This window comes from Pipistrellus hanaki (genome assembly GCF_964339955.1).
Source record: "Pipistrellus hanaki genome assembly, chromosome: 12".
In the NCBI taxonomy this organism is placed as follows: Eukaryota; Metazoa; Chordata; class Mammalia; order Chiroptera; family Vespertilionidae; genus Pipistrellus; species Pipistrellus hanaki.
Window position 1 is genome coordinate 9004803 of NC_140514.1, and position 23064 is coordinate 9027866.

General features: G+C 41.0%; 1 protein-coding gene and 1 pseudogene across 3 annotated transcripts in view; both read left to right on the forward strand.

Moving 5' to 3' along the window:
• The first annotated feature begins 263 nt into the window (after window positions 1-263).
• STRN (striatin) overlaps window positions 264-23064 on the forward strand; it is an 81685-nt gene continuing 58884 nt past the window's right edge. Inside the window, exons 1-2 of one of the 2 annotated variants that reach the window (XM_084900600.1) lie at window positions 264-677; window positions 22003-22106. In XM_084900600.1, the coding sequence (XP_084756726.1) occupies window positions 444-677; window positions 22003-22106 (338 nt within the window). In that variant the 5' untranslated portion in view covers window positions 264-443. The remainder of the gene's footprint in view (window positions 678-22002; window positions 22107-23064) is intronic. The other variant, XM_084900601.1, reaches the window with a different exon arrangement.
• LOC311631102 (small ribosomal subunit protein eS1-like) lies at window positions 1030-14577 on the forward strand (annotated as a pseudogene). Its single transcript has 2 exons — window positions 1030-1085; window positions 13759-14577. The product of its transcript is annotated as a small ribosomal subunit protein eS1-like (transcript).

Below are 23064 nucleotides of genomic sequence, written 5' to 3' on the forward strand. Positions count from 1 at the left end.
TTCCGCGTGCGAGGGTACCCGCAGCGCCGCCCGGCGGCGCCCGCCCCGCCCACAGGAAACCCGCGCGCCCCGAGGGGAGCTGCCCTACCGCCGCCCCCGGCCGGAAGGGGGCGGGGCCGCGCAGGAAAGGGGCGGGGCCCCGCGCACGCACGCACGCACGCACGCACGCCGCAGCCCTACAGGCCGCCTCCGCCGCCGAGCCACGCCCCCGCCGCCGCACTACATTTCCCAGCGTGCCGCGCGCCCCCCGCGCGCCGCCGTTGACCCATTTCCCGGCCCGTCCCGGCTCGGCCGGCCCCCGCGCCGAGGCGGCTGCTCCCTGCTGACTGGGGTGTGGGCGGGGAGCGGCGGAGGGAGGAGGAGGCGCTGCTGCCGCCGCCGCCGCCGCCGTTGCCTCCGCTGCTGGGCGCTGGGCAGCTCCGCGCTGGGCTCCTGCGGCTGCCATGGACGAGCAGGCGGGTCCCGGCGTCTTCTTCGGCAACAACCACCCGGGCGCCGGCGGCGGCGGGGCCAAGGGTCTCGGGCCTCTGGCCGAGGCGGCCGGCGACGGGGCGGCCGCGGCGGGGGCGGCCCGAGCCCAGTACAGCCTGCCGGGGATCCTGCACTTCCTGCAGCACGAGTGGGCCCGCTTCGAGGTGGAGAGAGCCCAGTGGGAGGTGGAGCGGGCGGAGCTGCAGGTAAAGACCCTCCCGGCCTGGCCCTCTTCATCCCGCCTCTCGGCTCCCCGTCGCCCCGCCCCGGACCCTTCCCCCTCCCCCTCCCCCTCCTCTCCCTCCCTCCTCCCCTCCCTCCTCTGCCCTCTGGGTCCCCTCTCCTTCGCTCCCACCCTCCCACCAGAGCGGCCCCCTTCCTCCCCCTTCCCCTTCGCCTTTGGCTGACCCCACTTCCGTGACCCGGGTTCCCCCGCCGCCCCGGTGCGTTGTTTACCCGCCCGCTGCCCTGCGCTCGCTCCTTCCTTCTCTCAACTCCGCTTCATTCCAACTCCCTGGCCATCGCCCGTTTTTAGGGCTCCCCTTTCGGTCTCCTAAAATGGGGCTGGCAGTGGCTTTGAAGACGTCGAGCAAACGGTCCATCCTCTGTCCTAGGTCTGTAGGTTTCTCTCTGGGAGGTGAAGGGGAGCGGGCAAGACCGACCGCACAAGTTCCCTCTGCGAGGCCTTGACTTTGGAGAGAAGCTGATGGGGGGGAGGAGGGAGAAAGTGTTACTAGGAGTACCCAGCTCTGTCTTTCCATATGTAAATGCTTCTCCTTCTCTCCTGCACACTCCCTCACCCCCTCCCGCGTCTCTTTTAGGTATTTCAGATGCCTGGATTTTAAAGGAAGGCGGACCTGGAGGGGGAGGATCGCAGTCAGAGGGTGTGTAGTTCAGAGATGGTTTCCTGTCCCCAGAATCTAAAACTTTCCCCAGGGTTCATGTGATGGCCAGTGTCCGGGGAGATGTGACTTTTGGTTTTAAAAAAGGACTGAAAAGGTGGGTTACGTTTCCTGCAGGATCTGCCAAATAAGAGTGTGTATATCCAGGGAGGAGCAGTGTGTGGCCTCTCAGAAGCATGAAAGGGAGGCTGATACTTTGCAGGCCATTCGGAGTCCGTAAGTGGCTCTTAAAAACTTGCAAGCCAGACACCCAATTTCACAAGGAACGTAAAGAACGGCGCTTTACTGGCCGGCCCTGTGTGTTTATGACATTTGAGTAGAGTTTTGGTTGGTGAGACACTTGACGGTAAAATGCTACCCAGTGTGTCACTTTTTTTTTTTTTTTTTTTTTTTGTAGCATGTATTTTTTTGGATATTTAAAAAAGAAAAAGAAAAAAGTCTGTTTCATAGGGTCTGTGCAGGAACAGGCTGCTTTGGCGTCGTGCAAGCGGAATGAAAGGAGCGAGTAGCCGGTTACAGCATGGGCTGGGCTTGCCGCTAGCTCTGTGACCCTAGGAAACCCTTTAACCTCTCTGAACTCCCGGCTCATCACTTATTTATCCGGCCCATTTATTGAGTGCCAGCTGTGTGCCTCTGGGGTTAACGAAACTGGCAGGGCCTCTGCCCGCAGGGAGCTTACATTTTAGGCGGGAGGCGGTGAGGAAGGGCCTCTGTGACATTGACCCACAGTAGCAGCTGCCATGGGGAGGATAACCCGGGAGCAGGGAGAGAGGGATGGGGCCGCTGTGGTAGGGGGAGCGGTCAGGGAAGGCCTCCCAGAGGAGTTGAGTGAAGGGAGGAAGTGACCCAGAGTTTCTAGGATTCCTTCTGGTTCTTTTATGTTTCCGTTCTTTGGTGGCTTTTTTATTCCGACTGGTATGCTGCTTTCGTATCTGGCCTTTGAATATTTGTAAGTTTTCTTATCACGAATCTGACCTTGTCTGTATAGTAAACAGCAGACTTAGATGCTTCACTCAAATTTACTGGTCATTCACCTTTATTAGCAGTGAATCCCATAAATGAGCTTATGGGTTTCAGACTTCAAGGAAGTGTTGAAGGCAGGCTTTAACGTTAACGTCGTGCTGTTGTGGAGATGGATGTTTACATGGGGCCGCTTAAATTTTAATTTCTTTCCAGGGTAGGGAATGTCACACTGATCGGGTAAAAGACAAGAAAACAATTCTTACTGCTTGTGGAACTTTGGGAATTTTCAACCCACTTCACCCCCTGTGCTTTTTAATTTTACCTGTAACTGTAGCCACTCTTCAGTTTTATACCCACAAACACAACTTCCTGGGTTGTTAATGGCAAATGTTAAACTTAAGGTAGATTTCCCATTGGCGCTCATTTTATTAAGGACACTGCATTTTTTACAGTGCCTTTTGGTTTGTTCTCAAATTAAGCATCCACAGAGAAACTTAAAAAAAAATTGTATTTTCCAAACAGAGCATACAAGTATTTTGTATTTTTTGGGGATAGAGTTTGCAGGAACCTGTGGTCTTTGGCCCCTTTATTAGCATTATTGAAAAAATAATTTTTAAGTCATTTATTTTTTATTATTGAAAGTATTAGAGATGGCTGAAACCGGTTTGGCTCAATGGATAGAGCGTGGGTCTGCGGACTGAAAGGTCCCAAGTTCCATTCCGGTCAAGGGCATGTACATTGGTTGCCGGCACATTCCCAGTAGGGGGTGTGCAGGAGGCAGCTGGTCGATGTTTCTCTCATTGATGTTTCTACCTTAGCTCTCTATCCCTCTCTCTTCCTCTCTGTAAAAAATCAATAAAATATATTAAAAAAAAAGTATTACAGATGTTTCCCATTCCCCCCATTTGCCAAATCATTTCTTTACATCAACATCATTAAATTTGAATGTATCCCTTCATTTTTCTGTTGCCATTGGAATTTTCCTAGAAAAACAGTAGGAAGTAAGAATTGAATGATGATGAAATTTGGATTACTTGATGTCTTCCTTTTAATTTTTAAATCTTTTCTCAAGTCCTTAACACCAGTCAACAAAATACCTTTAAGGTGAACTTCAGGAACCTGTTAGTCCTGCTCTTTTAAATTGCCAGGGCGGAATTGTGAAAAGCAATCCGAGCTCCCACCTCTACCTGGCCTGCCTTCGTCACTTCCTCCCTCCCTCCCTCAGATCTGCAGAGTGAGGAACTAACCACATTGTACCAAGAGCGTATTGTCATTGTGCCCCCCTTGCCCATGTTAATGTATGATTCTCTTTTACTTTGGTAATGCCCCTCACCACACCATGTAGATGAGAATAGGTAATTCGTGGAAAAGAATGGCCAAAATTATTACTGAGCTTTAATATTTGTGAAAGGAATTGAAAATGGGATACATAACATTTGAAAGAATTTTCTGGGTGAGACAGATTGAACCAGATTGATTACCTCAAAGAAACTTGCAGTCTGGTTGGAGTGATAGAACCATCAGAATGCAGAAAAATCAGTGTTTATCACTTGAGGGATTTACATTTTCTTAGGGTAGCTCAGAAGAGCCTAGCAGTGAGCGGAGTGAATAGCAGGAAAAAAAGAACTTTATGAGGTAATGAGAACCTAAGGCTCAGTTTCGAAAATTACTGACTTATGGGAAGACAAATGTAAATGAAAAATAAAAGTTATTGCCTTCATTGTGTGTGTGTAGTTAGGAGGCTGTTCTGCTAACCTGGAAATGCCAGGACTGAGAAAAGTCAAGCTATCGCTAGTTCCGTGGTTGCTGATACTAGAGTGTTTATGAATTCAAATTTTGGCATTGATGATTCATATTTTCACTCAGTAGATGTTTTTCAAGTGCCTACTTCCTGCCAGGTCCTGTTCTAGGCACTGGAGAAACAACAACGATGAAAACAGATCCTACTCACATGAAGCTTAAATTGTGCGGGAAGACCGAGTATTAAAGAAAGGCACCCTGAGAACATTAGGTGGTAATGAGAGCTGTGAGGAAGTGTGCAGTGGGATGTGGAGTGCTTGGAGGGTGGAATGGGGAAGAGAGGCTGTCCTGATAAGGAGCCATTTGGACAGAGGCCTGAAAGGGTGAAATCCAAGGAGCAGGAGGGGCAAGGACACAGTTGGGATGTTTGAGGAATAATGAGGCAGGTGTGGGTGGATACAGGAGGAGACGAGAAGAAATGTCAGTAGTACTGAGTCTTGCCCTTGGTAAGGACTTTGGATTTTACCTCAACAAGGTGGGGAACTGTTGGAATGTATTGAACAAAAGAGTGACGGTGTCTTTAACCAGAACCCTTTGCCAAGGATTCAGAATGGCCTGGAGGGGAGATGAGGATAGAAAAACCAGAGTCTAGTTAGGAGGCTCTTTGAATAATCCAGGCTACAGATGAACGAAAGTGGAGTAATGAGATCTGGATTATATATTTTGAAACATGTTCAAAAAATATAATGGATTTTGAAAATATTTTTGAAGGTACAATCAGCAAGATGTGATAGAGATTGGAGACAAAGGGGAGTGGAAGATGGAGAGAAAGGCAGAGAAATGCTGATGTGAGAGAAACACGTAGGTTGGTTGCCTCCTGCACACTCCTGACCAGGGCCTGGCTTGGGGAGGAGCCTACAACCAACATACGGCCCTGGATCTGAATGGACGGGGCGCTTTGGTCCGCATGCCAACACTCTGTCCCATGAGCCAGTCTGGGGAGGGCTGCCTTGTGAGAATTAAATGAGATGCTTTAAGGTATCTAGCAGAGGCCTGGTACATAACACAAAGTAACTGCCCAGTGTGAAAGTCATGCATCTCCTTGTTCCCACAGAAAAGCAAAATCTTCAGTTATGAACTCTTCTAAGGCTGGAGCGTGTAAGTGCCATTCTGGAACCACGCAGTTTAATATGCTGGGTCTGGTAGTGGCACTAAGGGACATTCAATAGGAATCAGCCTCAACGTTTTGATAATAGGACTTCTTTCCCAGGCCAGGTCCGCCGGCCCATCCTCTTAAACCCCTCCGCCCCCAATATTGGCAATATACTTCACGTGTACTTTACTTAGTAACCCACTATGTGTCTCCTATCTTGAATTTCCTATAAACATTTCAGAATGTGTTTATCTTAATCATGCATGGCTTCTTAGGTAACAAATTGCATATATTTACTAACCACTTCATAAAACTAATTTCTTTATTTTATTTGGACCTTTAAACTTGGAACTGGTGAGCCCCATTGTGGTACGGTAAAATTTTAAACAGGTTTATTTTTTAATTCTAGTCATCCTTGATAATTTTTAAAAAAAATATATTTTATTGATTTTTTACAGAGAGGAAGGGAGAGAGATAGAGAGCTAGAAACGTCAATGAGAGAGAAACATCGACCAGTTGCCTCTTGCACACCCCCTACCGGGGATGTGCCCGCAACCAATGTACATGCCCTTGACCGGAATTGAACCTGGGACCTTTCAGTCCACTGAGCCAAACCAGTTTCGGCATCCTTGATAATTTTTAAATCTTATATTTTAGAAAGGTTCTAGAGGTTTTAGTCTTTTTTAAAACATATCCTAATATTTGTTACTTTAGTGTTTCTCGACTTTAGCTGTAATCTTAGAATAATTTGGGTAAACTTTTAAATGTATTAATTTCCTAAGCTCTGTAGCAGGCTACTTAAATCAGAAATTAGGAATTAGGGCCCCTGGCATTAGTATTAGGTGGGTTGTATACTAGTACACCTCCCTCAGACTAAGAGATAAAAATCATGTTAATCTTTGAACTGGAATGAGCTTTGGAATTAATCAGCTACATCCTTTTTTTACAAGTAAAATGAGGCCCAGAGAGAGATTAAATGACCAAGAATGAAAACAGAATTCTCTGTCACTTAAATCTCCATATAGCTTTGCAGTTTTTTTAAAAAACTTTAACCTATTGAGATAACCAGTCACTAATGCTTATTTAATCACTTTGATTGATTATTTTTAAAAAATATATATTTTATTGAATTTTTATAGAGAGGAAGTGAGGGATAGAGAGTCAGAAACATCGATGAGAGGGAATCATCGATCAGCTGCCTCCTGCACACCCCCTACTGGGGATGTACCCGCAACCAAGGTACATGCCCTTGACCGGAATCGAACCCTGGACCTTTCAGTCCACAGGCCGATGCTCTATCCACTGAGCCAAACCGGTTTCGGCACTTTGATTATTGATTGATTGACTTCAGAGATAGGAAGTGAGGGGGGGGGGGAAGAGAGAGGAAAAGGAAAAGGAAGAGGGAGAGGGAGAGGGAGAGGGAGAGGGGGTGAGAGGAGAAAGGGGGAGGGGGGAGAGAGAGAGAGAGAGAGAGAGAGAGAGAGAGAGAGAGATCAATCAGCTGTCTCCCGCCTATGCCCAGACCTGGCATTGGACCTGCAACCTGGGTATGTGTCCTGACCTGACTGAGAATCTAACCCACCACCTTTTGGTGTAATGGATAATATTCCAACAAACTGAGCCACACTGGCCAAGGCTCACTTTTCTTTTTATTTAAAGCAACAGACATGGGGATTTTAGAGTGTTCTACTGTTTTCTAGCTTATTTTATTAGCTACATTTATGATTTTCTTTTGACTTTGGTGTTTCTGTAGTTTCGTTATGATGTGTAAGGGTTTAGATTTCTTTTCTTATTTTATTAAATTTGGGACTTTGTTAGCCTCCTTGAATCTGTGGGTTAACATCTCATTAGTTCTGTAAAATATCATTCATTTTCTCTTTGAATTTCTCTTCTATCTTGTTCTCTTTTCTTTCCCCTTGGGTCTCTGATTATATGTACCTCAGGCCTTATCTGTGCTGAATTTTGCATTTTTAAAAATTTCTACATGCTTTATTCTGGATAATTCTGACTTATTTTCTAGTTTATTAATTTTCTTTTCAGTTGAATCTGATCTTTTAAAGCTATTCTGTGATTTTGATTATTGTTGAAGTTCACTTTGGTTCCTCTTAAAATCTGCTCTATCTTTTCTTAATAGTTTCCTATTCCCTGTAAATATTCTCAGAGTTGTCTTCAGAGTTCTCTTTTATTTTTTAAACATAGTAAGTATAGTTATTTTATAGTTGGTGTCTCTGTTCTTCTATGTGAGAAGTCTTGGAGGCCCCTTTCTGTTGTCTATTGTTTTAGCCGATTCTTTGATGACTTTTTGTTTGTTTGTTTGCATAGTTAATATGTGCTGCTCACTATCCTTGAAAAAGTGTAAGATTAATCTGAGGTCTCAAAGAAAGATAGCTTGTTCAGATAGCTTACTTCAGAAAGTTTTTGCATTTGCTTCTGGTAGGTATCTGGAGACATTACCTGGACTGAAACACTTTAAAACAAATTTATTGATCAGTGGTCCCCAAACCGCAGCCCTTTGGCCCCTTGAGTGTGACTCTTCCACAAAATACCACGTACTCTAATTAAGTTAATAATAACGTACCTACCTATATAGTTTAAGTTTAAAAAATTTGGCTCTCAAAAGAAATTTCAGTTGTTGTATTGTTGATATTTGGCTCTGTTGACTAATGTGTTTGCTGGCCACTGACCCAGGTGATGAATATTTTTTGAATATATATGCAGGCCAATTTGTCTGTTTTCCCTTTGCTTTGAGGGTATAACCAGGGGTCTTCAAACTACGGCCCGGCCCGCGGGCCACATGCGTCCCGCAGAGGAGTCTGATCCGGCCCGCCAGGTTTTTTGGGCAGTGAGCGCAGCCCAGGTGTTACAGTAGGAATTAGTAGTTCATATAGTCCGGCCCTCCAGCTCTCTGAGGGACCGTGATCTGGCCCCCACTTTAAAAAGTTTGAGGACCCCTGGATAAGCCCTTTAGGGTCTTAGAAAAATGTTGATTATATCTCCTATTATGGTCCTGATCTTTGATTTTTGCCTTTTGGGTTCTATAAGGCTGTTCAAACTAAAGTTCAAATTTGTTCTGATTGGCCAGCATCCGAAGGGTAACAGTGGCTTTTGTTCCTTTAGCTGACTAGGCTCCCAATTTCTTTTTAGTTTTTGACTGAATAATTCCTTACTATTTCATTTCTTTTTAAGATAATTGTAAAAATATTTTATCCAGAATTTTAAAATCTGTTTTTAGTAGGGGAGTTATTTTAAGGCACCATTGCTGGGAACAGATTTCTCTTACTTTCAAAAACTGACATATATGAATGGCCCTAGTAATTACCTGGGGAGAAATATTGCTAGTAGAAATTCTTTATCAAGGGATTTACCTATTTAGCACTAAACGTTATGTACTACCTAAGTTGACTTTTTTTTTTTTTTAAATTACAATGGTAGAGGCAGACCTACAACTTTTCTTCAAAATCTTGGTAATTAAAGAGTAATTTAAACAAACATAACCCCTTTTACTGATCTGTCTTTGATTAGAAATGTGTTTGAAAGTCCAAATAATCTGGATTGGTTTCCCTTTTTTCAGCCTACTGTCTGCTTGATGTTGGGTACATTTTCTGATTTATGAATGTTACTAGTATTCTGGTTTCAATTCTAGGCCATTAGGAAGAAAATTGCCTCTGGGATATTTGGAATTTCTTGCTTGGGTGGCTATTTGGACAAAACAATCTATTGATTGTCATAATTGGCCTGTGGAAAGTGTGGGTTATCAGTGGGGTGTTCTCCATGTACCCACTTGTTCCTGGTGAAAGGGAGCTTCTTGGGCTGCCCTGGGAATAAGAATCTCCTGAGGCCCCCCTGGGAGGATGAGGTATAGTGGAAAGCTTTATTGATGATGTCCTGACATGGAAAAAGTACTATTTCATCGTCAACGGAGCCAGAATGAAAGCCACTATGCAGTCTTTGCTTCATATTTAAGTCCAGTCCAGCATCTGGCTAGGTTAGGTTATGCTTAATTGTGTGTGGGGTCCTCATGGCCCAGGGTCACATGGCAGGCAGTGTAAGAAAGCAGGAGTGAAGCGAGAGGAACAAGAGAAAGTTCTCTGTTTGGGGATTTTTAAATAGGAGCATAACCAATGAATCCTTCAGGATTTCATGTGCTTGCAATGGTTCTAACCCCTCTAGCCAATCCATGGTTCCGCAGGCTAGGCTGACAGGCAAGCACCTTCCCTCTCACTCTGACTTCACTGCACATGCACCCATCTTCCCCTTTCTTGGACCCTTTCCCCCAGCAATTTGCAGGGAATGGACTGTGACTGCCTGGGAGTGTTCAGTTGCAGCTTCCTGGTGAACTGTCCAGATGACCATGGTTATAACGTCTGGCCTCCCCTTTGCACCTTTCCTGTTAGGATGATAACAGTAGTGTCATACAGCTTCATCACTTTCAATTTAAAATTTTTCTAGGCTTTATTTTTACTTGTAAGTTGTAGAAGATAATATTCCCACTAAGCATAGTAGTTGTAAGATTTAAAAAAAGATGAAATATGTAAAGTTTATTTCCCATAATAGGTGTCCAGCAACTTGTTTGTTCTTGTTGGTTGAAAATCCTATGGACAGAATGCATTTGATTGTATTATTTAAGTCAAATTTTAGAAGAATTGGTTTCAGTGATCCACTTCATGTAGTAGCTATTTACATTCTCTTTGTCGTATTAGTAATGGTTTAAGGACATAAACTGACTGTATTGGGAGGCAGGGGCAGGCCAGAGGTGGTAGTAGTAGGTGGTAATAGTTTGTAAGCGTTGAAGCCTACAAGTAATAATAGAGGAAAATTTGGAGTTTGGGAGAGAATCCTGAGGCAACAGAGAGAAGTTAGAAAAGGGTTAGAAGAAAAGAAGAGACAGAGGAGCAGAGAGGTGGGAGAAGCAGAGACTGGGAGAAACTGCACTGAACATACTAACATCCTTAATTTCTAAAGGATATATATTAGCCGGGACCGGTTTGGCTCAGTGGATAGAGCGTCGGCCTGCGGACTGAAAGGTCCCGGGTTCGATTCCGGTCAAGGGCATGTACCTTGGTTGCGGGCATATCCCCAGTAGGGGGTGTGCAAGAGGCAGCTGGTTGATGTTTCTCTCTCATCGACGTTTCTAACTCTCTGTCCCTCTCAATTCCTCTCTGTGTAAAATCAATAAAATATATTTAAAAAAAAAAAAAAAAAAAAAAAAAAAAAAAAAAATAAAGGATATATATTAACTGTAGTCTTCATTCTAGCAGTTGTAATTGTATAATTCTAGGGCTGACTGGGATAGCAGCTCCCTCTCACCTTCCCTCCCTCCTCAATTTTCTATCCCCCACTTTGAACTAAGAATATTTTACCTCCTGAGGGACTTCAGAAGTTGGATAATTTTATCCTTTGTTTTAGTACTTAGGGCCACCAAGATAAAATGATTTGTCTTTGATCACTTGTGAGTTGGCATTGATTTAGTTTAGAACCCAGGTGTGGTAGTGCCCTGGCCAGGGCATTGTTCATCACATACATCATCTGCTTTAATTGGTCTTGTGAAGCTGCTTCTGATCGGAAGTAGCCAAATGAATGATAACATGTAGATGATTAAGTATGTTTTGCATAGCTGTAAGTTCTTATTACTTATTTCAAGTTTTCAAGTAGAATAATTTTCTTCAAGTAGAGTAATTCTTTAAGGGGCTCAGGAAAGTCTTTAACAATTTGAGTTCCTCAAAGTTGTTAAACAATATCACTATTTTAATAATTTTATTTATTTTTGTGTAAAGAATACTGAAATAAAATGTCTATTTCTTTTTTAAAACATCTGCAAATTTGGATCTCTTTCAGCTTGTTTGAGAGTAGTCAATTAAGTTCTGTGTGTGTGTGTGTGTGTGTGTGTGTGTAATATAGTTTTTGTTTATTGATCATCTATGAATTTGTGTAGTATTTTAGTTATTAGGTTATTCTTAGCCCATCTCTTATACTGGTACATATGCTATATTTGAACAAAATAATATGTTAACCATATCTTTGCTCTAATGCAGTAAGCTATTTGAGGGGGGGAAATCACTTTTTTGGGACAGATTAAAGGCTGCTAACCTTTATTGTAGAAGTACTTTATCTGAATAGTGGAATATTAGAAAATGGAATGGAATGATGGAATATTAGAAAATATTGATATGTAAGAAGGAAAAGTTATTGTAGACTTGGCTAGAAGCAGTATGACACAAGGAAAAATGAGTATTTTGTAAGGGAGACAACATGGGGAGGAGAATAAGGGAGTTGGAGCCCTGGGATTAAGGCGATCTTGGGGAAGCATTGCATAAGGTTGGGTTGAATAGGTATTTTGGGTGTGGCAAATAGGTTCCGGGCATTACTGCGCTATAGAGATCCAAGGAAAGGGCCGGGGGAGTGTTTCCTTACTCTACACACAGGTTCCATCAGCACTCATTTACATGAGACAGAAATTGGATCCAGTACCAGCATATCTAGTTAGTAGAAATAAACACGACGTCTGATTCCACAAGGGCGATACCAACTTCACCTGGTGGAAAATTACAGCCCAGACTTGTTCTCAGTTTTTTGTTTATACTTCCTACATGAGAAGGTTAAGTAGTCAGCAAAGGATCTTAAATTATAGGCACAACTCAAACCTGCTCCCGAGGAATGTGGATTCATATAAAGCTAAAAGGAGGGAATAGGAGGAGCCAGTGGATCTGGGTCAGCATACTTCAAGAACTTGAAAAAGTAGTCAGTCGCATAGGATGGTCCCAGTAATTGACCATAAAACAATAATAGCTTCACTAATATATATAATAAAATACATAGTACAATTGTTTATGATTTCTGGTTTTGGTCTTCCTTGAGTAAAACACACTGAGTGCAAAATCCTCGATTTTTATGACGTTTTTCCAATCTTTACAGTTATTTCACTCACATTTAATTTGACAGTGATATTTTTAGTACATCTTCTTTATTGTCTTTTCAAAGCATTCAACCTAGTTTTTTTCTTCATACCCATGTTTTATTGGTTTATGTAATGTTTAATTGAATTATCTAATCAGAGTAATAAGTGCTACTGACATAAATAGATATGGAAGGAAACCAGTTGACTTTTAGTGTTCTTATACAGCACTTTAGTGGGAACCCAAGTGTATGTGTGAATTATAAAGAATACTGTACTCTAGGCGTGAATATTCAGTGTGTCCTGGGCTTTGAGCCGTGTTTTATAAAGGGACTAGAGAATACTGGTTAATCCATAAGGTTGGTTAAGAGAGGTGTGGTGAGAACTTCTACTGTATCTCAATTATACCACCTATCACATACTTAGTATGGCTATTTCCTCACTAGACTGTGAGTCACTTAAGGGCGTTTTTATTTTCCTAAAGTCCAGCAGAGTGACTGGCACATTGTAGCTACTTAATAAATGGTTCTTGAATGAATCATATATTAGGATATGTTGTTACTATTAAATATACACCTGTATATGTATGTTCTGTCTCCCAGCTAAATTGTGTCCTTAGGGGCACGTCTTATGTCCCAGACATCTTTGATATTTAAAATGTTTGTTGTAAATGTAGTAAATGTACAGTGTACGTTGCTACATGGAGAACAGTCTGTCTATCCTCTTGCTCTAGCTAGTCTGCTGTCTGGCTTCCATTGGAAAGAACCTTTTGTCTGTGTTCTGTTGGAGCATCGCCTGGCCCTGCCAAGTCATTCTGACAGCTCATTTCAGGGATCCCTGGCTTCATAATTGTAGCTTGATGTTAGTTGCAGCAAATGGTGCTTGGGTTTTGGTAGTTGTGTGTGTAGGTTTGTTATCTTTTCCCTTTGTGTGTTAAATATGGACTGCCAGGAAATATCTTTGGCATTATGTCCTAAAACTCTTTATAATCAGCAGGGATATGTAACTTTTTTTTTCTTTTCTAAAGCCCATATCTTCAAATTTTATACACATTTCCTATTACTTCTAAATAGAAAGAAAATGGAATATTTTTCTATGAAGACAAATCTTATTTTAAATAAAATATTATTTTACATTCTGTATTTCTGATCGTTTATAGATGCACTACCAATATATTGTGACTTTAAAGCTTTTTAAAATTCTGCTTCTTTAAATAATAAAATGGAAATGCCTCTGTTATTCAGAATTTAAAATGAAAATTCTGATTTCCTTATCACTAAACTTGCTTCTTTTCATCAAAAATTAAAGCTTAGCATTTTAGATCCTTATAGATAGCAAACTAAGTGAGAAGCACAAAAACACTAAAATATGGAAATGTAAAAGTTGCCAAAATCTCATAGAAATTTCATCATTGAGAATTTTTTTTAAGTTATGTTTATGTTTGCAAGGCTTTTGGTTGTGACAGTAGGTGCTTACTGAGTACCTGGCGTTCTCTTAGGCACTGGAGATACAGTGAAAAACAGGCAGGTGTGGTTTTACCTCACATGTAGCTTGTAATCAAGCAATGATTCTTAACTTCAGGTGGAGCTGAGTCCATTATGCCAATGGTAATATGCACTTTGGCAGTGCCATTTTAGTTTTCCCCCTTTAAAAACCAACCAACCATTCCTTTTGACACTGAGCAACACCGTGGGGGCGGGCAAGAACAAGCAGCTTATGAAAGGTGGCAAAAGGGAGCCAAGAAGAAAGTGGTTGATCATTTTTTGAGAAAGATTGGTATGATGTGAAAGCACCAGCTGTGTTCAACATAGGAAATATTGGAAAAACACTAATCACGAGAATTCAAGCAACCAAAATCGCATCTAATGGTTTCACGGGTCCTGTTTTTGAAGTGAGCCCAGCTGATCTGTATAATGATCAAGGTGCATTTATAGAAAATTCAAGCTAATTACAGAGGATGTTTAGGGCAAAAACTACCCGACTAATTTCCAATGGCATGGACCATGCCATGGTCAAAAATGGCAGGTCATGGTTGAAACTCAAGTTGATGTCAAGACCACCAATGGTTATTTGCTTCATTGATCCTGTGTTGGTTTTACTGAAATATGCAACAATCAGATTTGGAAGACTTCTATGCTCAGCATCAACAGGTCCGTTCTCCAAATCTGGAGAAGGTGATGGAAGCCATGACCCAAGAGGTGCAGACAAATGACTTGAAAGAAATGGTCAGTAAACTGATTCCATATAGCATTGGAAAAGACACAGAATATGTTTGTCAATCTATTTATCTGCTTCGTTAGAAAAATAAAAATGCTGAAGAAACTCAGTTTGAATCAGGAAAACTCATGGAGCTTCATGGTGAAGTTAGCAGTTCTGGCAAAGCTACTGGCGATGAGACGGGGACTAAAGGTGGATAAGCTGATGGATATGAGTCCCTAGTTCAAGAGCCTGTTTAAAGTTCAAACATTTAATGGTGACAAATAAAAAAATCCAGTTTGTGATTAGAACAATAATAACAAAATATCAACCACATATTACTAAGTAGCAACAAAAGAAACTCCTTTTTCAGCTGTTATCTATTGGTACTGTCATCCTGTCCCTTATTCTCTTTTATTTCTCTGTGCAAACCACATTTACTACCTTCAGTTTTTAAAAAATATATTTTTATTGATTTCAGAGAGGAAGGGGGAGGGTAGAAAGAGATAGAAACATCACTGATGAGAGAGAATCATTGATCAGCTTCCTCCTGCACACTCTCTAATGGTGAGTCCACAACCCAGGCATGTGCCCTTGACTGGGATGAACCTGTAACCTTTCAGTCCGGCAGGCTGACACTCCATCCACTGAGCCAAACCAGCTAGGGCTACCTTCAGTTTTACTAATCTCATCTTTCTCTCTTTTTTCCTTTGTTCTCTTTCTCTTTTTGAGTTAGTCATTTCTCAGTTTCTTGTACTCTTGCTTTCAGTCCTCCATTCAATTATTTACCAGATTATATATACTGTGTGTGTTTTTTCCAATAGCTACTCTTTAAGTCCTTCCCCTCCAGTTGAATCCTTTTTTTAGATACCTCATAAAATTACAGGTCTAGCTAGTCTTTAGCTTTTCCACATTATAATTCTATTTGTAGGATTTCTTACTAATGTCTTTACTGGATGACCTACCGCTTGAAACTCAATCATCCTTTCTAAAATTCATCTCCCAAACCAAGTTGATCTCATACCCAGCTCCTCTTATCTTTTCTTGAAACCTAGATCATCTTTCACTGACAATTTCATTCTTTGGTTCTTTCTCTCTCAGCTATATATTTGATTTTGTAAACTCTGTAAAATGTCTTAAATCAAGTAATAATCATTAAATTCCTAATGCTATTGTTACCCTGGTCCAGATTCTCATCACCTCATATCTGGATGACTGCAAGTAGGGGCCTTCCTAAGTTTTTAGCTCTGGCCTCTCCCTTGGCCAAGGTCTTCTATGCAGTACTTCCTCTAAAGCTTCTAAAATTATTGATTTGTTCAGGCATTCTTTTTTATTTTTGCCTTTAGCAGATTTCACATTTCTCCATTATTAGGTTGTTTATATTTTTATCTGTTAGGATAGGAAACCAAAATAGTGCAATCTTGCTTTGCACATGAGCAATGTCTACTTTTAAAAAATATCGTTGTTCAAAAGGACATCTATTTATACTAATAAAAGGGTAATATGCTAATTATACTGGGAGACCTTCCAGGAGACCTTCTGGACGTTCTTCTGGACAAAGCCATGGTGGTGGGGCCGAGGTAGACGCAGTTAGGGGCTAAGACGGGAGGGCAGTTGTGGGTGATCAGGCTGGTGGGGAGGGCTGTTGGGGGTGATTAGGTTGGCGGAAGGGGGCAGTTGGGGGTGAGCGGGCCGGCAGGGGGGGGCAGTTGGAGGTGAGCAGGCCTGCAGTGGGGGTCAGTTGGGGGCGATCAGGTAGGTGAGGGGGGGGTTCAGTTCGGGGCGATTAGGCTGGGGGGGGCAGTTGGGGGCGAGCAGGCTGGTGGGAAGGGGCAGCAGTTGGGGATGAGCAGGCCGGCAGGCAGAGTGGTTAGGGACAATCAGGCAGGCAGGCAGGCAGGCAGGTGAGCGGTTAGGAGCCAGCAGTCCTGGATTGGGAGAGGGATATCCCGCTGCTGGTTTCCCTGAGGTGTCCTAGAGTGGAGAGGGTGCAGGGACCCCCACCCCTGCATGAATTTCATGCACCAAACCACTAGTTCTTAAATATTCTTTCATTATCTTGTGGTTTGTATTTCTCTTTCAGGTTTATAGGTTCTTTATTCAAATTTAGCTTAAGTCCTATTTCCACCATGAAGAGTTTTTGGATACCCTTAGTTTTTAATGATTGTTCCTATTAAGGTACTTGCTTTATCATTTGGTACTTAGGCTTTGCTGCCTAATACTGCTTACTTGCTTTTTATGAAACTACTTAGTTAATTTAACAAATATTTATTGGGCATCTGTTACATGCAAGTGACTGTTTTTGTAAGTTTGCTATAACTTTAATATGAGAAGAGCTTTAGAACTGAATCACTGACTAGACACCACCAATTTTTCTACAAAAAACAAAACAAACACACCAGTTTTAGTCCTTATTTAGAATTGAGTTAAATTTAGATTTTATTTTTGCTTCCAGGTTCATCGCTGCCTAATTTAAGCAAGAATCTCACTAAGTCGGTCTAGCAAGAACCCGGTCTAGACCGACTTAGTGAGATTCTTGCTTAAATTAGGCAGCGATGAACCTGGAAGTTCATAGATTGATTCTTGTTTAGCAGAAGGCTCAGAGGACAATAGTTAACATGTAGCAAAATAGTCAATAATTATAAAAACATATACATCAAAGCCATGAGGTACCCTTTTGTATTTATGAATTTTTAAAAAAACAATAAATAATACCGAAATGGTAGGGGAGATGTATTAAATTTTACTCTCATGCTTTATTAGTGGCATTGGCACTTGGTCAGTATCTATCAGGAACTTTGCATATTAGGCTTTTATAGATAGATAAGAATTGTAATCTAAATGTCAAACTGTAGTGAAATGAGTATTACTGGGAATGCTTTTGGCTACAAGTAAATCCTCTCAACAGTGACATAAAAAAATAAAGTTAATTTTTCTCACATTCTGTTTGTGGGTAGTGCTTTGCTTTGACATTAGCTATTGCAGTTGCTCAGTAATGACAAAGAATCTAGGTTTTTTTCTATTCTTTCTGCTATCCTTTACTCCCAATGTACCAGCTTATTGTTGCATTATGATTACAAGATTGCTAGACAGTATTGTGTTTCAAGAACCTTCCCCTCCAGTGTATGCCAGAAACTGGATAGTACTGAACTTCATCTATATATATATATAAAGAACCAGGAACTTTAATGTCCAAAACGACCGAAGGGATGACCAAATACCAGGCTGCATGCGCAGCAGGCTCAGGTGGGTGGGGACTGGTGAGCGGGCTGAACTGCTGACCTCTTGGAGGGCGGGGGGGGGAAGGCTGATCAGCTCTTGCCTCCCTCTCTCTCTCTCTTTCCGGGCCTCACCAGCAGCGGAGCGAGCCTCTATCTCTGCAAGGTCAGCAGTTCAGCCTGCTAGCCAACAGCTTGGGTGACTGCTGATCAGCTCCACATCTCTTATCAGGTCTGGAGATAGGCCTTGGAGATGCTAACTGACATAGAAACTGACTAATCAAAACCAAATCTGGGTGAACTGTGAGGAGCCAATGGCTGCCTAGGAGGCGGAGCTTTGTCAATGACTGGCATAAAAACTGAGCAGTCACAACCTAGTCTGGGTGAACTGTGAAGGCAGAACCTAAGGTGGAGGGGGGTTAAGGAGTGGTTTTAAGGGCAACAGCTGTTTGGTGTAAGGTGTAAGAAAGCGGTTCAATTTTTTAATGACCAGTTTGGCTATCAATCCAGGTATAGGGATTATGTATTTTTGTCTGCCAAGTCATCTCCTCCTGCTGAAAAATTCTCTCCCCTTCCTCCCATTTAAGCAATAAAATGGTAATATGCTAATTAGACCAGGTCGACGGGCCATCCTTCTGGACAAAGCCATGGTGGTGGGGACTAGGCAGAGGCAGTTAGGGGTGATTAGGCCAGCAGGGGAGGGCAGTTAGAGGCCATCAGGCTGGCAGGCAGAGGCAGTTAGAGGCGATCAGGCAGGCAGGTAGGTGAGCAATTAGGAGCCAGTGGTCCCAGATTCCGAGAGGAATGTCCAACTGCCAGTTTAGGCCTATTCGTACATCTCCCAAAGGGTCCCCGATTAGAGAGGGTGCAGGCTGGGCTGAGGGAACTCCCGCCCCCTGTGCATGCATTTTATGCACCGGGCCACTAGTATATAATATATATTTTCTCATACATACCTATAATTCATAGCTTCTTTTTGGCATATTCGAATTGCCAGGATCACTAACTACTCTTTGCTTTGGGGCCATTATTAAGTAAAATAAGGGTTATTTGAATACAAGCACTGTGATGCCCCCCAGTTGACCTGATAACCAAGTTGGCTGCTAAATGACTAACATGCAGGAGCTTATACAGTATGAATACAGGAGGCAAAGGGATTCGTGTTTCAGGTGGGACAGTGTGAGGTTTCATCATGCTATTAAGGATGGTCTGCAATTTAAAATTTAAGAATTGTTTATTTTTGGAATTTTTCGTTTAATCTTTTTGGACCACAGTTGACTTTGGGTAACTGAAACTGTTGAAAGTGAAACCATGGAGAAAGGGAGACTGTTGTAGTTACAGACAGTAAGAACTAAGTAAAAGCAGACGAGCCTTTTTTTATCAGCGAGTGATAAAGTTTCCCAGAAGTATCTTCTCCCACTCACATCAGACATTCATATATATATCTAGTATACTCTGGTTTCTCTTCAGGGCTCAGTTGTTTATATTTAAAACTGTGATCATTGGTGTATTGTTTTACTAGTTAGGCTCTCTAGTTTTTCATGTAATGATCTTACAACAATATAGTTTCATGGCTCTTCATTTTAATATGTTGATTAATATTGACCTTTTTTTTTTTTTAAAAAAAAGTAAGCTTTTATTATTTTATTTTTCAGACTGTGTAAATCTTTCACCTTATATTTCATTAGTTACATAGCTATGTGTGGACACACACAACCCAAGACAGCAAGCATTTGGCTTTCCAGATTCTATAGTGGGAAGTTACAAGGTGGAAGGGGGTTGGGAATATGTATTTTGAATAGCTAGTACACAGAATCTGCCACAATGATTAAGTAAGAGTTATGGTAAATTTACTTAGAGATCTATAATAAACCCAATGAAAATGATGGTCATAAAAACAGTAATAACACAAAAACTGCATAACAAAATGTAAACTATAAAATTCTATACCATAATTCTCTCTAGAAATGGATGGAAAGGAAAATTAGAAGGAAAGAATTCAAAGGATAAAAATAGAAGCAAAAGTAGAGCGTATCTAAAAATCTTTGCACATTACTTTTTTTGGATGATGTGGAGCAAGGTGCTGGTGTTTCCATACCAGGTTATAGGGTATGTGTGTAGCATTGTCAGGCCCCTTTTGCCAAAAATAAATTTTGCATTGCTGCCAGCCATATAAAGATATATCTGTAATTCATCTGTCTGTGAACATTGTTTTATCTTTTTAACAGGTATGGTATGCATGATGCATCAGAGCTGCCTTTTTAAGAACTTGAAAAAAATACTTCAACTTATAGGAAAGTTCCAAGAAGAGTATTAAAAAATCTTTGCCCGACTTCAATTGTTAATATTTATTTTATTTTCAGAGAGAAGGGAGAGAGAGAGAAATATTGATGTGAGAGAGAAACATTGATCAGTTGCCTCCGGCACACACCCCTACTGGGGATCAAACCCACAGCCTGGCTGTGTGCCCTGGCTGGAATCAAACCCTCCATCTTTTCGTGTACAGGATGATCCTCCAACCAACTGGACCACACTGGTCAGGGCTCAGTTGTTTCTGTTTAAAACTGTGATCGTTAGGTATATTTTACTAGTTAGGCTCTCTAGCTTTTCATGTAATGATCTTTCATCAATATAGTTTCATGGCTCTTCATTTTGATATTGTGTTGATTAATATTGACCTTTTTTAAAAGGTAAGCTTTTATTATATCTCCTGTTTATATTTTCTATTTTGTTTTCCTTTGGAGCACATCTTATAGTTTATTAAATAAAATGTCATGCATTCGAATACTTTTATTGAAGGAATTTATTTAAGGAAAAGGTTGGAGAATGGAATAACCAAAGGGAAGGGGCTGGACATTGGGTGATGACGGCAGCACTCAGACCTGGAGTTTCAGCCTTGTTTGCAGTCACTGGCAGGCAGCTCTTACAGTCAGTGGGTCTGGGGGCTGGGCTGGTGAGCGTGGAATGCTCATGGAATGCAGTTGTGCAATCAGGTGTCTTTAGGTCTGCTTCAGTTCCTTATACGGTCTGATTTCTGGTGTCCAGCAAGTCTTTCCTGGCCTTTCTCCTGTGGGGGGAAGCTTACAAATGGCCTTGAACGACTGTATTGCTCTGTAGTCCTAACAATATGTACTTTAGAATCATTATGTCTGATGTTTTTAAATATATTTTTATTGATTTCAGAGAGGAAGGGAGAGGGAGGAATAGAAACATCAATGATTAGAAAGGATTATCTCTGATCATTGATCAGCTGCCTCCTCCACACCACCTACTAGGGATTGAGCCCACAACTTGGGCATGTGCCCTTGATCAGAATTGAACCCAGGACCCTTCAGTCTGCAGGCCAATCGGTGCTCTAGTGAACCAAACTAGCTAGAACTATGATGCTTTTTAAAAATACACTGTTGGTATTTTATTTGGGTTAGCATAATTTTTAAAGATTTATTTAGGGAGAAATAAAATCCTTGTAGTTCTTTTTAAGAACATGGCTTTGCTTCTCATTTGTTTCAGGCATTTTTTAGTGTACCATTTAAAATATTCTCTCTGCGTAGCTCTTAATTTGTTCTAATCATTTTACCATTTTTGTTATTATAAGTGGGGTTATTTTCTTTCATTATATCATCTAACTAGTACTTTTTATAGAAGCACATGGGTTTCAATTGATTATTTTTAAAATTTCTCTATTTTTATAATTGTTTACAATTAGTTTTCTTGGATTTTCCAGGTATCCACTCATATCATTTGCAAAATAATAGTAATTTTATTTCCTCTTCTCTATTTTTAAACTTACTTGTTTCTTAACTAATGACACCGGCTCCCACCTCCATAACAAGGTTAAATATTTGTGATGAAAAATGAACATCCTTGTTTTGTTTCTGATTATCAGTCCTTATAGGGTTTCTTCATTATTCATGATGCTGGTATTAAATTGTATTATTTGTATTTTATCATATTGGCATAGTATTTGTTTCAAAATAAAAGATTTTATCCATAATTTTAACTCTTATATTGACAGAAAAGTTGCAAGGACAATACAAAGAATTATTTTTGTCCTGAACCATGCTAGCCAACCTGATGGCCCATGGCCTTCCACAAAATACTTTAGGGTTTATTTCCTATAAACAAATACTGCTCTGTAACCACATATAGCTGTCAAACGCAAAAAACTAACACTGATATGTTAACTATCTCTAATCCTGAGACCCAATTCATGTTTCGCCAGTTGTCCCAATGACTTCCTTTTATAGCCAAATCTAGTCCAGAATCATACATTAAGTCCCCCTCCCCCCCCTTTTTTTTCCATGCAGCCAATGCCTTCCTATATACTTGCATACTTTGTGACAGATATGTAAAGGAAATGTTTTTTTCATCTAACTGTCCTATCTCCCAAAGGTTCTTTCCTCAACTGAGTTTTTAAAAAAACTTATTTGCTCTAAACTGAGTTTTATCTTCCTTTTCCCTACTCAGGCCCAGATTGCATTTCTTCAGGGGGAAAGGAAAGGTCAAGAAAATTTGAAGAAGGATCTTGTGAGGAGGATCAAAATGCTGGAGTATGCTCTCAAACAAGAAAGGTAATTCAGTAAAATGCAAGATAGACTTCTCTTAAAGTTTGGAATAGTTTTCCTGCCATTCCATAAATCTAAATTTTAATACTTTATGTTTCTGAATTCAGGAAATGTCATCTGTAATAAATATTTATAATGGTTGTAATATGTTAATTCTATTTTGTTAACATTTAATAAAGACCAATAAACTGATTTATATGATTTAAAAAATTTTAGCAACAATTTTCCCATACCCTCTTCTTTCTTAAGAAACATATTGAATCTTTTTTTTTTTTTTAATATATTTTATTGATTTTCTACAGAGAGGAAGGGAGAGAGATAGAGAGCTAGAAACATCGATGAGAGAGAGTCATCGATCAGCTGCCTCTTGCACACCCCCTACTGGGGATATGCCCGCAACCAAGGTACATGCCCTTGACCAGAATCGAACCTGGGTCCCTTCAGTCCCCAAGCAGACGCTCTATCCATTGAGCCAAACCGGTCTTGGCCATATTGAATCTTTAATATCCATTTCTTTATGGAATGAAATAGTTTTTAGTTGTAAAGGAAATTACATAATGCTTATTAACTATTTTCTTATCATCTAATATTACTCAATTTGATGTAGTTTCTTTGAAAAAAAAAATTGCTCTGGCAGACTATGTTGAGAATCTTTTTATAGACTTTTTTGATATTTTGTGCCTTTTCTATCAGCTATTCATATTTCTCCATAAGCAAACCTTACCTTTCTAGTTTGCTAGTGTCTGAGATACTCAAATAACAAAACTTGGGTCATAATTCAAGGATAATACATCATAGATGAGAGTTTTGGAAATTTTCTTATAAATTAGGTTTATTTGCTTTAATGGACGATGGTCTCTAGATGTGTGTGTGTGTATGTGTGTGTGTGTGTGTGTGTGTGTGTGTGCGCGTGCGCGTCAGCAGTGTGAAACCATTCTTTGTTTTGAGTACCTGATAGATATAT